This window comes from Tachyglossus aculeatus, chromosome 15, assembly GCF_015852505.1.
Source record: "Tachyglossus aculeatus isolate mTacAcu1 chromosome 15, mTacAcu1.pri, whole genome shotgun sequence".
NCBI lineage: Eukaryota > Metazoa > Chordata > Mammalia > Monotremata > Tachyglossidae > Tachyglossus > Tachyglossus aculeatus.
The window spans coordinates 9,603,173-9,619,086 of NC_052080.1; the positions used below are offsets into that span (position 1 = coordinate 9,603,173).

A 15,914-nucleotide genomic window follows, 5' to 3' on the forward strand; every position below is an offset into this window, starting at 1 on the left:
TTATATATGAGGTAACTGAGGCACAGAGAAGTTAAGTGACTTGCCCAAAGTCACACAGCTGACAAGTGGCGGAGCTGCCAAATATAAAGTAATCCTAAAGAAACACTAGGCAGATCACTGAATCCAAATGGGGATGGGAGTCAGAAATTAAACTGGCAAGGCCCTGCCTTTGGGTGCCAAAGATCAGAAAAGACAACACTGAAGAAGTCATTAGACCTCCTCAAACGTCTTGCTTCTTGGGTTTCTATGCCTTGGTTTAACCATGGACTGTAATTCAAATATAATGAGAGTTAAACTCTTCAGCAATTATTTTCAAAATTGTTCACTATCTTAAAACATCGAAGTCTCAAAAACTCTCCAAAGAAAATTATTCAATGAAAAGAAAAGACACCTACCATATCAGAGGTCAAGATCTTACTTGAGCAGCTCAGCTCAAATATCAATGGTGGCATTTTGGACCAACAAGTTCAAGGCAATTTAGGAGAATAATAATGATAATGAGAAATGCAAGCTTATTCCTGAATCTGTTGCAGGCAAGAAGCAGTGTGGCCCAGGAAAAGCAACACACGCCTGGGAATCAGGAGGGCTGTGGACTGATTCTAAGTCTGCCACTTGCCTGCTGTGTGACCTAGGGTAAGTCACTTAACTTTGAGGCTCCATTTCCTCAGCTGTTAAAAGGGGATTAAATGTCTGTTTCCCCTCCCTCTTAGACTGTGAGCTCCATGAGGGGCAGTAACTGGGCCTGAGCCGATTACCCTCTATCTACAGTGTCTGCCCATAGTAAGCGCTAAACAAACACTAATTATTATTAAAGCTTTCAAGAAGCTTTTTCCACAAACTCAAGGGTCATTATGAACGCTACAAAAGCAAGAATTGCACGGCTTGAATTGAAATGATAGATCTTCCTATACAGTGGTCAAACTGTGGATGATATTTACTACCCAGAGACACAATCAAAGGTTAATAGGCCAAAGAGAAAAATAATAATTCCCGGTTCACTTACAGTGAATTTTTCTGCATGAATTGTGCCGCATGAGAAACAAGATAAAGAATGAAAACCACAGTGAATATTTGAAAATTTTCAAAGCCAACTCATAAGCACAATATTCTTCATATGCGATTAGACCACACCACAGATTTGAGGTGGCTCTATAAATTACTGGAGGTTATACAAGTTCCAAACTGCTGACTTGACCAAATGGGCAAAGAAGTATACCATGGCATTCCGAGAATACCAGCTCTGCCACTTGCCTCCTTTGTGATCTAGGGCAAGCCACTTAACTTCTCTAGGCCTCAGTTTCCTCATCTGTTAAATGGGGATCAAATACCTTTTTTCCCACCCCATTAGACTGCAAGTCCCAGGTGGGACAAGGACTAATAATAATAATAATTACTATGGTAGTTGTTAAGTGCTTACTACGTGCCAAGCACTGTTCTAAGCACTGGGGCAAGTAACCAGTTAATCAGGTTGTCCCATGTGGGGCTCACCATCTTAATCCCCATTTTACAGATGAGGTAACCAAGACACAGAGAACTTAAAGTGACTTGCCCAAAGTCACACAGCAGACAAATGCGGAGCTAGGATTAGAACCCATGTCCTCTGACCCCAAGCCTGTGCTCTTGCCACTAGGCCATGCTGCTATGACTGATCTGTCTTGTATCTATCCCAGCGTTTATAGGAAGGTCTGGCACATAATAAATGCCTAAGAAATACCACATTATCACTATTATCATCATTATGATTACCGCTTAGAGGAGAATTTTAACAGGCAAAGACAGACTGGGGGGGGAGAAAGGGTGATATTATAAACAAAGTCATATTATTAATTGTCTTCTTGCAGGTTTGAGGAGAGTAAAGTATATGCTGAATGCTTGTTTCCCAGACTTCACAGTGCCTTTCTTCCCCAGATACTCAACCCGGTCAATCTGTTGCACATATTTTTAAATTGTCGTGGAAAATTTTGGTGGAAAATTGCAAGAAACACGGTCTGTGCCACAAGATGGCAGTAACACGATGCAACAAAAAACCAAATACGCTTGCAACATTCTTGCGCAAGTGTGGACAACGCAAACAACAGCAAATCGTAAAATGAAATGGGGAGGGGGTGAAAAAAAAAAGAATTTGCACCACTTGACTTCAGGTTGACGTTTGAACTACTGCGGTGTTTCATGCCATTCTTTCCAAAGGCCGTGACAGCAACTATGAGGGCAAAGTGCCATGGAAAAATAAGCCAAAGGAATGCTTGCTGGTAGCTTCTCTTTCTTTAATTTGTTTTAAAATGAATGGAACAGGGTGTTGATGTGTTTTGGAAGGAAGAATGAAGCAAAAATCACTTATCAGAACTAAAATGGAAGCTTCAATATAAATATTTCAGAGGTATTATTTCCTTTTTTGTAATGTATGGTGTGTGCATACATTGTATATATTTCTTATGCATAATATATACACCATATACGTATGTGTGTTTGAGGTGAGGGCAAAGAGATTAGCACTCAGTACACTGCTCTGCACACAGTAAGCACTCAGTAAATACCAATGACTGACTGATTAAAATTTCCCACCACAAATACTAAGCTAGTGTAGTTTTGGCCTGAGCTATTGCTCAAAGCTTCACAAACTCAAGGGGATACACTGGACTGCTCTTCCACATGTAAGCTGTTTATGCTAAATGATTTTAACGTTGACTTTATCATTTTTATAAAGTTTCAGGCTAGGAACAAAACTCTGATTAAGTCACTGAAGCTTTGTTTCCCATCAAGTGGAGTACATATTTTCAGGCTAATCCTGGATCAAATCCAGACAAAGGTCTGCATGAGGCTGGTTTAAAAAAAAATCATAAGGCGATAGTAGTAGTGGTATTTATTGAGTGCCCCCATGACACAGTGCCCTGTGCTATATGTTGGGGAAGTACGGAATGCAGAAATGATACATCACCTGGCCACGACGAGCTGACACTCACTCTGTATCTCAATAGTGTGAATAACTTGGCCAGGCGATCACTGGCAAAATTGCTACTTGCACTTTTTGAGGACTGCCGCCTCACTTGGAACTCCCCTTTGGCTTTTGCCTCTATCTTATTACCACCCCCTGCCAAGATGACTGCAGGCACCCTGCCCCACCCTCCCATTCTCCCCAGCTCCTGGACCCAAGGGATATACCGAGTCACATGTACAGGAGAAAGTGGTCTGCAGGGGGAAAGGCTCTCGGTCAACCAAGCAGAGGAGCTGCAGCCAAAGGGGAGGGTCGCTAAATGTGGCCTACTGGAAAGAGTCCCGACCTCCCTGGGTCTCCTTCCCCCACTGTAAAAGAAGTATAAAACAGACTGTGAGCTCCATGTGTTCAATCTCTTGAACACCTTTGGGCATACCTCAGCCCTTAGCAGCAGAGTACTTAGTAAATGCTCTAATTATTATTACATGGTGCTACCACCATCAAGAACATGACTAATGTTAAACTTTCCCAGGTAGAATGGCTCACAACCCAGATTTCGGCAGAGAATGAATTAAAAAAATAACCCACATCTCCTCCATATAAATGCATCAACTGTCACTTATTGCTTGCGTACAACCCACTTCATAAAACTGGTGCTTAAATAAGTGATCAGCCCCTCACTTAACCCAAGCACCCAGGACTTTGTCAAGAATAAGAATGAACCCAGTGGGCAGAGACAGAACAAGAAAATACTTTCATTAAGTCAATCACTTCTCTATAAGACCTGACTGTTGCAAAGCTGTTGTTTTTTTTCCCCTTGAGCTGAGCAAGGTGGGAAGGGGAGAAAGCTCAGTTGTATACAGGGACTTAAGATTCATGTGTTCTGTTTTAAGGATATGCAGGTTGACTTTTTTTTTTTTGAAGTAAAACTCATGTCCTACTGCTCCTACTACTCAGTCCATAGCCCCCTCAAGTGGAAATGCTTTCAGAAAGAAAAGAATCACTCCAGTGAAAATATATATCCAAGTGGAGATATCTTTCAATGATTTTCCAGGTTTGCAGACAGTGGAATTTGATTATTAACTAATGCCTGTGTAAACTAATTAAGACTATTTTGCATCATTAAATTGTTTGCTACTCTAATGTTTCTTGAGAAACAGAAATGATCAAATTTAGACAGGGGAAAGAATTCCAAAAGCACATGGCTTAGTGGATAGAGGATGGGCCTGGAGTCAGAAGGACCAGGATTCTAATCCCTGCTCTGTCACTTGTTTGCTGTGTGGCCTTGGGCAAGTCACTTTAACTTCTCTATGCCTCAGTTTACAGTCCTCATCTGTAAAATGAGGACTGAGGCTGTAAAGCCCCAGGTGGGACAGGGACTGTGTCCAACATGATTACCTTGTACCTACCCCAGCGCTTAGAACGGTACCTGGCATATAGTAAGTATTTAACGAATACCATTTAAAAAAAAAACCTGCCACCCCTAAATGCAGATCAATAATCACTTTTCCAGTATTCTTGGACAGAACACTGGAGAGTGCAAACAGGACACGCCACTTAGCCGCTTTAAGAGCAAATATATTATGGTTGTATTACCTAAATGAAAAGAAAAGGTTTTTTTTCTAAAAGAGTAACACAAATATATCCGAGGAGTAATAAGGCCAATGTGTTATCCACCCCAAAACAGCTTCCTTTTCCAATGTGCTCAGGCCTCCCTCCTGCCCACCCCCGGTGCAGCCTGTCAGCCCATCATGGGCAGGGATTGTCTTTAGTCATTGCTGTATTGTACTTTCCAAGCAATTAGTACAATGGTCTGCACACAGTAAGCGCTCATTAAATATGATCGAATGAATTAATGAATGGCGTTCCCGCGAGCACTTACTTGTGCCGGGGTGGAGGCCGGCCAGCTGTGCTCCTCTTTCACGTGTCCCTTCGCCGTCTCCAGGGTAGCTGAGAGGCTGAGACGAAGCCCCTCCTGGTGGGTCCTCATCGCCCAGAGCCGAGGCCTGCGCTCGGAGCATTTCTAGCGTGCCGAGGCCAACCACCTCAAACCCATCCGCCATTGGTGCCAGGGGAGAATCCCGGGAAGCGGAAAGGAAAGGCGTGTCCAACGGGGAGCTTGGCGGGGAGAGTGAAGACAAGGACGACCGAGAAGACAATGAGGCTAGGGACTGGGGAGTGTCCAGGGAACGCCGCTGCTTAGCGAAGTTCGCGTGACCCGTGGAATCGAAGAACGGTGTTTCTTTTCCAAGTGAATCGAATGGAATTAGGTCGAAACGCAAATGCTGTCCGTACTCGGTGTCTGATTTTTCATACTGGGGCAGGCCGTAGATGTCCGTGAAACTGATGGAGCTTAGAGAACCTCTGCTGGACGCCAGGGACCCCCGACTGGATGCCAAAGACCCCCTGCTGCTCCCAGAGGAGACCGTAAGAGTGCTGGCAGACAGACTGAAACGGGAACCAGACATGCAGCTTTTGAGTGACACTTCTGAGACCCAGACAACACACTACATTTTCCCACCAACTTGAGCCAGAAAAATCACACCTACTCTGGTAAGAGATGAGAAACAACTGAACAGCTGATTTTGACCTGAGGGTGTTCTCAACAGCTATGTCATCCACCTTGTATTTTGAGGTTTATGGTGGCAGACGAGCCACTAGAAATGCTCAGTCTGCATTCCCCCTCTTTTGGCGGAGCGGGGGTTTGATTTCTCGGGGGGCAAAAGTGATCAATCTCCTTCTTCCCTACATAATGCCTTCATTTTTTTCCATCATCATTCTTCTTTCTGAACTTCAGCTATAAGGCACTAAACAAGCTCCCACTCTCCTACCTTACCTACAATCCAACCCAACCGATACATTTCACTCCCCAAACACCAACCTACTCTCTGTCCCTTGACCTTGCCTACCCTGCTGCAGAGATTCCTTACCTCCACCCTCCCCTCTAGCCTCCAATTCCCTCCCCCGTCCAAGCCAACAGTCCACCACTCTCCCCACTTTCAAAACACTCTTTAAAATGCATCTCCTCCAAGAGGCCTTCCCTGACTAAGCCCTCAATTCTTCTACCTGCCTTTCCTGCGGCACTGTCTATGCATTTGGCTGTGTGACCCCTTAAGCATTTTGAGACTCCAGTCCCTCAGCAGTTATGTATGTATCGTAATATACCATGATTTCCTCTATCTGCAATATACTGCAATGTCAGTCTCCCCCTGTATATTGTAAATCCTTGTGGGCAGGGAACCTATTTACCAACTTGATTCTGTGAACCCATTTGGGGCAGGGATTGTCTCTCTTTATTTGCTGTATTGTATTTTCCAAGCACTTAGTATAGGGCTCTGAACACAGTAAGCACTCAGTAAATACAATCGAATGAATGAATTCTATTTTCCCAAGCACTTAGTACAGTGTTCAGCCCACAGCAAGTGCTCAATAAATGCCACTAACTGATGGTTTGATTAGAAGCATATTCCTCCTCTTGCTTCCTCTACCCTGATGGTCTTGAAGAGAAGTCTGGTTTATGAGAAACACTTGGGCTAAAATGGAGACGTGGAGGCCAACCAAAGTAGTAGCAATAGTAATGAGGAGCAGCTTGGCCTAGTGAGAAGCAGCGTGGCCTAGTGCAAAGAGCACGGGCTTGGGTGTCAGAGGACGTGGGTTCTAATTCTGGCTCCTCCACTTGTCTGCTGTGTGACCTTGGGGAAGCTGTTTAACTTCTCTGTGTCTCAGTTACCTCATCTGTAAAATGGGGATTAAGACTGTGAGTCCCACATGGGACAACCTGATTACCTTGTATCTACCCCAGTGCTTGGAACAGTGCTTGGCACATAGTAAGCACTTAACAAATGCCATAATTATTATTATTATTATAGTATTTATTGAGTGCTTTCTGTGTGCAGAGCACTGGGAGAAAATAACTCAGTGGGAACTAGACATGGACTCTGTCCCTCAGAGGGCTTACATCTTTTTTTTCATTTTATGAGGAAGACCCAAAGGCATATTAGAATAGGCAGAGTGGGAGCAACTGTGAAGATGGGGCAGCCAAAGAAGGCCTGGCAATGCATGAAAAGGTGAAAGGATTTTAAACACTTCCCTATCTTCGATTCCACTTCTGGAATTCAAGCTACGGAATTTACTGGGTGTCAAATAGGTCACACAAATCTCATTTTTTCCTACCACAACTGAATGTGGAACATTGTTCGGACTTATTTGGAACATGGTGGACAGACTTCAACACACTTGATTCCTTACTAATGCTAGACTATGCTCGTTGTGGGCAGGGAGGGTCAATGTTTTAGTGTTGTCTTGTACTTTCCCAAGCTCTCAGTACAGCGCTCTGCACATAGTAAGCACTTAATAAATATGACTGAATGAATAAATAAATCCCCTTGCATAAGGCCTGCACAAATTTCTCCATTGAAAATGTATTTGTGTTGCTCCTGGAGTTGCATAAAACAATTCAGTGGGGTTTCAGTATTTGATGAAATACTGTAATGATTTAAAAATGTGAGAAGATCATGGCCAGATTATGAAACTCACAGAGTTCCTCAACAGAGTAATAATATACTTGGGGAAGATTTTTTTCATGGGGGAAATTACTTTATCAATTTATTTACAAGTGGCTGTATTTATGGAACTAGTCTGAGAGTCACATTCATTTACTCTAGGAGGACAAAAAAAGAAACAAAACCCAACGGGATCAAAGCAATTTTCACCTAGGGAGTTAAAGCCCTGCTTGAATCCTGACATCCCATTATCAACTGCACTTTCTTTCCCAGAGAAAATATGGCTCATTTGAAAACAACTTAATCAAATTACAACGTTTATATAAAGAAAGTGAAACATTAGTATTCCTATGCTAGTGACATAGTCCATCAACAATGTAAATATCACACAACTACAAGTCCTTTTCCACTGAAAATGAAGTTTGGCATCAAACACCCCTAAAAGAAAATGCTTCAATTAGCAACTGGTGTTATGCACTGAGGCAAAATAAAATTGCAGTGGTGAATGGAGGTTAAAAACAGATCCCCAAGCTTAACTCTGAATTTCTTGGCTTCTCGTATAAAGCAATTCAGATTTGCCAAAAAGCCGTTTCTTTTATTTTGTAGCCAGATAACATGCCAGATCCAAAACTATGTCCACACCTACGTACATGTGTATATATGTCCATATATATCTATATACAGCTATTGATTTTTAAACTCATTCATTCAATCGTATTTATTGAGCGCTTACTGAGTGTGGAGTACTGTACTAAGAGGTTGAATAGTTATGGTACTTGTTAAGTGCTAAGTCACCTGTGCTGAGCAGCAGCAGCATGGTGGGGTGGGTGGGGGAGTCGAGAGCAGAGACTCTAGTTGACTGCGCGGAAGGAGGCAATGGTAAACCACTTCCAGATTTTTATGAAGCAAACTCTATGGACACACTACCAGAACGACTGTAGATGGAAGTGGGTCATTCTGGGAGAGATGTGTCAATGGCGTTGCTATGGGTCAGACACAACTCGACAGCATAAGATAACAACACGCGCCTGGCACTGTTCCAAGTGGCAGGGTAGACATAAGCTAATCAGGTTGTCCCATGTGGGGCTCACAGTCTTCATCCCCATTTTACAGATGAGGTAACTGAGGCAGAGAAATGAAGCGGCTTGCCCAAGGTCACACAGCAGATAAATGGCAGAGTCAGGATTGGAACCCATGTTCTCTGACTGCCAAGCCCGTGCTCTTGCCACTGAGCCATACACAGTCATTTCTATTTGCACTTTCAGGGGGCTAGGGATTGGGGGGCCAGAGGGCCTGCGTTCTAATCCTGACTCTGCCTCCCGCCTGCTGTGTGATCTTGGGCAAGCTGCTTCACTTTTCTGTGCCTCAGTTACCTCATCTGTAAAATGGGGATGAAGACTGTGAGCCCCATGTGGGACAACCTGATTAGCCTGTATCTACCCCAGCGCTTGGAACAGTGCCAGGCACTGACGTTGGTTGGGCAAGTCGTTAAACGACTCTGTGCCCCAGTTTCTTCAGCTATAAAATGGAAATCCTACACCTGTTCTCCCCTGCATTTACACTGTGTTCACCCTGCCCTTTTTGTTATCTATCCCAGCACTTTTTGCACTACTTGGCACAAAATAAACACTTAACCAATACCACATTTATTATTCTTATTGCTTGAATTCAAAAACGTCACGATTGAAGTTCCAGTATAAGAAAATGAATTTAGTTCCTGAGAGTAGCACCTAGAAGAAGTTCAGTGCACCTGGATTTTGTCCCCCCAAAAAGAACCTCACCTTTTTAACTGGGACTGCAGGTAGGATGTTAAGCGGGTAGCTTCTTCTAGCTGCATGAGAAGGCAATTTCTCTTTTCTTGAAGCAGAATCCTGCAATTTAAAAATTTATAAATGTACTTTATGCAGTACAAGCAGTTGTGATAAAGACAAATTCCACCCCACAGTTTTAAACTGAAATACAAAAATGCAGTTAATGTGACTTGAATTCGCCTGGATTTACAATTAGGAATGTTGAGATGTAATCTTTGCTCTGCCACTAATTTCTTGCCTTAGAGAGTGCAAGCATCTTCAAGGTAAGGAACGTGACTTCTGCCTCTTTAGTAGCCTCCTGACTGCTGAGTACAGTGATCGGCACACTAGAGGCACTCCCTAAATGCTCCTGATCATTGACACCATCAGACTGTTGAAGTTCTAGCTATCTGTCTATAAAATGAAAACTGCCAAGCACCTCCCAAAAGTTAAAGTGAACAGTAACTACTTCATAGAGAAACTGGAAAGGTCAATAATGGAAGATGTCACATTGTGTCCACTCTCAAGACCAAGTTTACATCGGTGACGTCAAAGTCCCTTAAAGCTTTCCATAGAAGCCATTTAGGATATTGTCGGAGGAAGCCCTGGCAGAGTCTAACCTCACTTTGGGCAAGAGTCCCGTGTGTGCATGTGGTTCCCTTTTTGCTGGGGTTTGTGGTCAGTTCTTTGGTGCACGTGAGGTGACGACACAAATGCCAGCTGGAAGGGCCGTCCCTCTCCCCGGTGGCTGGTGGAAGCCCAAAGTCAACTCACACCGGACCTCCTCACTGGAAAAGCTTCAACTCTGCTTTTTCTACTTCTCCAGAAAGGCCTCAAGTCACTGACCTCTGCAGTTTGGACAGCCTAATTTCACCAGAGGAGATGTCATTTTAGACCACTCTGAACCCAACCTGAAGGATCACTATTCATGATGGAAGTCCAAAAATAAGATGCTCAAGTACCTGCAAATCAATGTATCACAGTATGCCAAATGATTCTGTATTTGGGAACTTTGGTATTTCCTACTCAGGCTAAAGATCTGTTTTCATTTCTAATATCCAATGGGGAAACTGAAATAATGTAGTCTACCTTGAAAGAAGCTGGTATCATTAGGTCTGGCAACCCAAGACAATAAATATACCAGACACCCTTAGTTGTTCTAAATATGACTGGCTATCTGGCTTTTCTAAGGTCCGGAAACCCAAAGGAAGTGGCCAGGCATGGTAATAAGTGCTTGGGGGAGAACAACTCAATCAACAGCAATGCCTCTACAGTCAAGGAATTTACAATGTAGTCAGACTCTAAAATAAGTTACAGATACGAGGAAGTGATAGAGTATGGAAGATATATAGGTAAGGGCTATGGGATGCGTGAATACTTCAATATTTAATGTGCCACCAAAGTGGCATTTGAGGAGCTACAGAGTGATGAGCAATTAATCAGGGAAGGCTTCCTGGGAGCAATGTTTTCAGAAGGGTTCTGAAGATAGGGACAGTTGTGAATGGTCAGATATGAAGGGGGAGGGAGTCCCAGACATAGGGTGGATGGGGATGACCAAGGGAAAGGTGTAAGAGATGAGAACGTGTGACTTAACTTTTCCATACCTCAGTTACCTCAGCTGTAAACCAACAAAAACCATACCTTTCTCTTCCTATTGCCCAGGGAATATTACAAGGAAAAAATGAAGTAAATGAAAAATGTTTGGGCAAAATGAAAATGATGTATAAATTCATCGAATGATTTATATACATGGTGGAAAAAAATAGTAGATCAGAGAGTTAACAGTTTTAAAAATAAAACAAAAAACTGATGGGCTCTATAAACAGGAGAAAGTATTAGCACTCTCAGCCTGGGATGATGAGACTAGAACTTCAGCTCCAAATTCCATGATCTACGTTCAGAAACTATTCTATGATGTCTCCTTAGACGGAGTATGGAATCATCTTAGTCAAAACAACATATGTTCCACACATTACAGAGCACTAGAATACCCAAAAGAGAAATTTATTAAAAACATGTTTCACTTCTACAAAACTCAATTCGAAAGGCTTAAGTCCAGAGCCAGCCTATAAATCAGTGTATTTTTAAAAAAAGATTAGATTCTGTCTAGCAGAGCTGAATTGTCTGCAGGTGAAATTATGAAGTTGGGGCAATAATCTATGGCTTAAAACAAAACAAACAAAAACCCTAGACTTCCAAGTGGAAAAATGTTTGGGTTATTTTTAGCATACATTATCCATTGAGCTGTCCAGAATAATAGAATTAGCCACGTAATCACTCAGCCCCACTTCTTTTTGTCTACGGATTCTCGGTCAATCTTTAAGAATAGATTGTCAACTCTTTGGGGTTAGATGTCGTGTCTCCTAATTCTGCTGTACTTTCTCAAAAGTTTATTGCACTGCTCTGTACAGCGTAAAGTGCTCAACAAAGACTACTGATTGACCGATTAATCTTTTAAGAGTCTAAGGAGCCAAAGACCGAGTGAAAGGACAATTAAGACGGCAGAATTGAAGATAGATTTCTAAACCCAAATCCCTGGATGCCTTCGACTCTGTCGAGGACCTTATGGATTCTTTCCAAATTAGTGCCCCAAACTGCAAATGAAAACTCAAAAGTGAGAGTTTCAAGAATTAACTTCACTCATAGTAAACAATAATATTAATGATAATAATTGTAGTATTTCTTAAGAGCTGACTACATGCTGAGCACTGTTCTAAGTGCTGGAATAGATACAAGATCATCAGGTAAGACAGAATCCCCATTCAACTGGGGTTTACAGTCTAAGTAGGAGGGAGAACAGGTAATGAATCCCCATTTTACAGATGAGGAAATCCCCATTTTTCAGATGAAGCTCAAAGAGATTAAGTGATTGCCCAAGATCACCAGTTAAAAATGGTAGTTGGCATAGAATTAGAACCCTGGTCCTGTGATGACACTGGTTCCCTTTGCAACCTGGAAAGAAATGTATGAGAATGCAGGATCTCAGCTTGCTTGCTTTCTCTCTTCCTTGGTTTCCTCTTTTCCATTATTCTCCAGCTACTTCTTGCCCTTGATGTCTTGTTTTTTCTCCCGCTCTCATCCCTCCCATGAAAGCCACTCTTGGGCTTCCATTTTTATGGTATTTTAAGAAATTATTATGTGTCTGCCACTCTTCTAAGAGCTAGGGTAGACACAAGGTAAACGGGTCCCACATGTGGCTCACAGTCTCAATCCCCATTTTACAGATGAGGACACTGAAGTTAAGAGACTTGCCCAAGGTCACACAGCAGACAAGTGGCAGAGTAGGAATTAGAACCCAGGTCTTTCCAACTCCCCAGGCCCGTGCTCTAGTCATTAGGCCCCATTGCTTCTCTGGACCCCCTTTCCCTGCACTGGCAACCCAGCCAATCTCCCTCCCTTCCTCGGGGCCTTGTGACTGAGCTCCAAACTTAACTCAAACCCACTCAGTTAGCATTCTTTCTGTCTCCTTCCCCGCCCTTCCTCTCTGCTGCCCATGCTTGGATTTTGTGTGCCAGACCAAATTGACAACTATTTCATATCTACTCTTCACCCACTTTGTGCCTCGTGGAACATATTAAGAAAATTTTATGTGGAAAAGAGAAAGAGGCTGATTTTGAGGCTTCTAATGGAAAACTAGATTTGGCAGGAACAGTACGAAAGGACCTCTTGGAAAGCAGATTTTGCAAATAAGGAAAAATAGCAGCATAGCCTAGTGGAAAGATCATGATCTATCAATCAGTCAATCAATCAATTGTATTTACTGCGCACTTACTGGGTTCAGAGCACTGCACTAAGCACTTGGGAGAGTACAGCAATATTACAGGCACAATCCCTCTCCACAACAAGCTTATAGTCTAGAGGGGGAGCCTCAAAGCAGGAGACCTGGGTTCCAATCCTGGCCACGCCACTTCCCTGTCCTTCACTTCACTGCCTCAGTCTACTCATACTTGTTCCCAGCCTTCTTCTGAGACTGTGAGCTCCACATAATAAAAATAATAACAATAATAGTGCATTTGTTAAGCACTCACAATGTGCCAGACACCGTTCTAAGCACTGGGGTAGGTACAAGTTAATCGGGTGGGACCCAGTCCCTGTCTCACATAGGGTTCCCAGGCTTAATTCCCATTTTCCAGATGAGGGAACTGAGGCATAGAGAAGTTAAGTGATTATTACAATGTCACATGGCAGGCAAATGGCAAAGCAGGGATTAGTACCCAGGTCCTTCTTACTCCCAGGCCCATGCTCCATCTTTCCACTAGGCCCACGCTGCTTCTAGGACATGGACTGGAGGACAGGGACCATCTCTGGTGTTCTTTATCTTGTACCTACCCCTTAAGATAGGATTTGCGTATCTTGTATCTGCCAAGCTAAGTACGGTGCTTGGCACTAAGTACTTAACGAATACCAAAACATCGATGACGATAACAATGTTTACTATCATTGCTGCGCTTTGACTTCTCAGTCCTATTGCTGTGAGAAGATAGTGCCGGGAATCGGAACCCAATCCCGCCCTGCCGCGTACTTTTCCAAGGTTCGACACCTAGCCGAATTATGGTGTCAAAAATGCCACTCCCCTGAAAGTTAACCCGTTGCCCGAGAGAACAATTCACAAAAGTCCCATACCGTTCTGTGGCCCCGTGGGCAGAAGAAGCCCGAGCCCGCTGGATCTCCTCCTCCAAACGCTGCTTTTCCTCCTCCAACCGGGCAATGTCTTCTGGGGAGCGCCTCTGCTGGCTGATGAGTTGCAGTTCCTGCAGGAGGGCTTCCTTCTCTTTAATGAGCTGGAGTCGATCCCTGTCTGCCTCCGCCATCCCTGGCCAAGACTCGTTTTCCAGCAAGGCCAGCTGCTGCTGTGTATTTGACACCCTTTAAAGAGAGAGCAAGAGAAGAAACGCAGCAATAAATGACACGTGTCACATTCAGATGACCGGTTCCAAACCCCATCAATAAGGCCAAGGACCCAGATCTACCGGGAAGCCTCACCGGACAAACATTGATGCTGGACAACTCCATGGGCCCGATGGGAAGGAAACAGGCCCAAGGCCGGACAACTACGAAAGGCAGAAGACAGGCTCATTTGCACAAACTCTCCTCATCCTATAGGCAGGAGACTGTACGAGATTCACAGTATCCACATGCAAATTAACCAGAGAATTCAGACACCCAGAATACACTTCAGCTCCAATCATCTGGAAATTTCAGGGAGAGAAGTTTGTGGGACAAGAATATAAAGACATTTTTGGCATAGATAAAGTAGACTGCTTGGCTTGCAGAACTTTCTGACCAGATCGAAAGCAGCGTGGCCGAATGGACAGATCAAGGGCCTTGGAGTGACAGGATCTCTGTTCTGATCCAGGCTCTGCCACTTACCCTCTGGGTGACATTGGGCAGATCACTTCATTTCTTTGGACCTCAGTTTCCTCATCTATCTGTATCTCTTCTTTCCCCTACCCAGACTATGAGCCCCATGAGGGACAGGGACCGACCCCAACGCCTGTAACAGTTCTGCTAAACACATAGTAAGCCCCTAACGAACACTATAATCACCATACCGCACTTCCTTAAAATTACTTAAATACTCTTCAGAACCCTCCTCTTTCAGTATGGTTTAAGGATTCCCTTCATTAAGAGAAGCAGCATGGCCTAGAGGAAAGATCACGGACCTGCGAGTCAGAGGCTTCTAATCCTGGCTCTGCTTCTTGCCTGTTGAATGGCAAGTCACTTATCTTCTCTGTACCTCAGTTACTCATCTGTAAAATGGGGATTCATTCATTCATTCAATAGTATTTATTGAGCCCTTACTGTGTGCATAGCACTGTACTAAGAGCTTGGGAAGTACAAGTTGGCAAATCTTCCTCCAAGAAACTGTGAGCCTCATATGGGACGGGGCATTGGGCATTGTACTAACCACTGGGTTAGATACAAGATACACAGGCATAGTGAAGTGCCTTGCCCAAGGTCACAGAGCAGACAAGTGACGGAGTCAAAATCAGAACCCAGGTCCCTCTGATACCCAGGCCCACAGGCTATCCATTAGGCCATGCTACTTGGGACATAAAAGTGGCATTTTTTTAAGTGGATTTTTATAATGATATGTGTTAAGCACTTACTATGTGCCAAGCACCATTCTAAGTGCTGGAGTTGAGGCAAGCTAATTAGATTGAACACAGTTCATGGCCCATGTGGGGTTCACAGTCTTAATCCCTATTTTACAAATAAGGTAACAGGCAAGAAGAAGTGAAGTGACTTGCCTAGGGACAGCATACATGTGGAGGAGCCCTGGTCTTCTGACCTCCCCCAACCCCCGCAAACCAACCCACACCCCCACGCCCGTCACCCCTCATGTCCAGACTCTTTCCACTGGGCCTCGGTGCCCTACCCAAACAGGCTCGTGCTACTGGGAGAACATTTCCTAATTCCCTATCCACGTTCTGGCCAAAGGTACACTGCAAACACCTGTTATGGCAACTGAGTCCAGTGTTCTTTTCCCTACTAAAACAGTCAATTCATTATTCAGAAATTCAGAAACCTATTTTAATGATTTCTTTAAAATGCAAAAATAGCACTACAAACAAATCCTGTGACACAGCACTGAAAACTTTGAACAACACTGGCCTTCTGTTTAGCAAACGGGCTTTAGCTGCTGTTATAATCCAATTCTATTTTCTCAGTATGCTGTCCTACAGTAAC

At 43.6% G+C, this 15,914-nt stretch overlaps 1 protein-coding gene across 2 annotated transcripts in view; it reads right to left on the reverse strand.

Moving 5' to 3' along the window:
- The window catches only part of WWC3 (WWC family member 3), a 115,457-nt gene that overhangs the window by 20,508 nt on the left and 79,035 nt on the right, over positions 1–15,914 (reverse strand). For both annotated transcript variants that reach the window (XM_038757501.1, XM_038757500.1), the window contains 3 exons: positions 13,848–14,090; positions 9,216–9,305; positions 4,815–5,380 (listed from right to left, as the gene is read on the reverse strand). In XM_038757501.1, the coding sequence (XP_038613429.1) occupies positions 4,815–5,380; positions 9,216–9,305; positions 13,848–14,090 (899 nt within the window). The remainder of the gene's footprint in view (positions 1–4,814; positions 5,381–9,215; positions 9,306–13,847; positions 14,091–15,914) is intronic.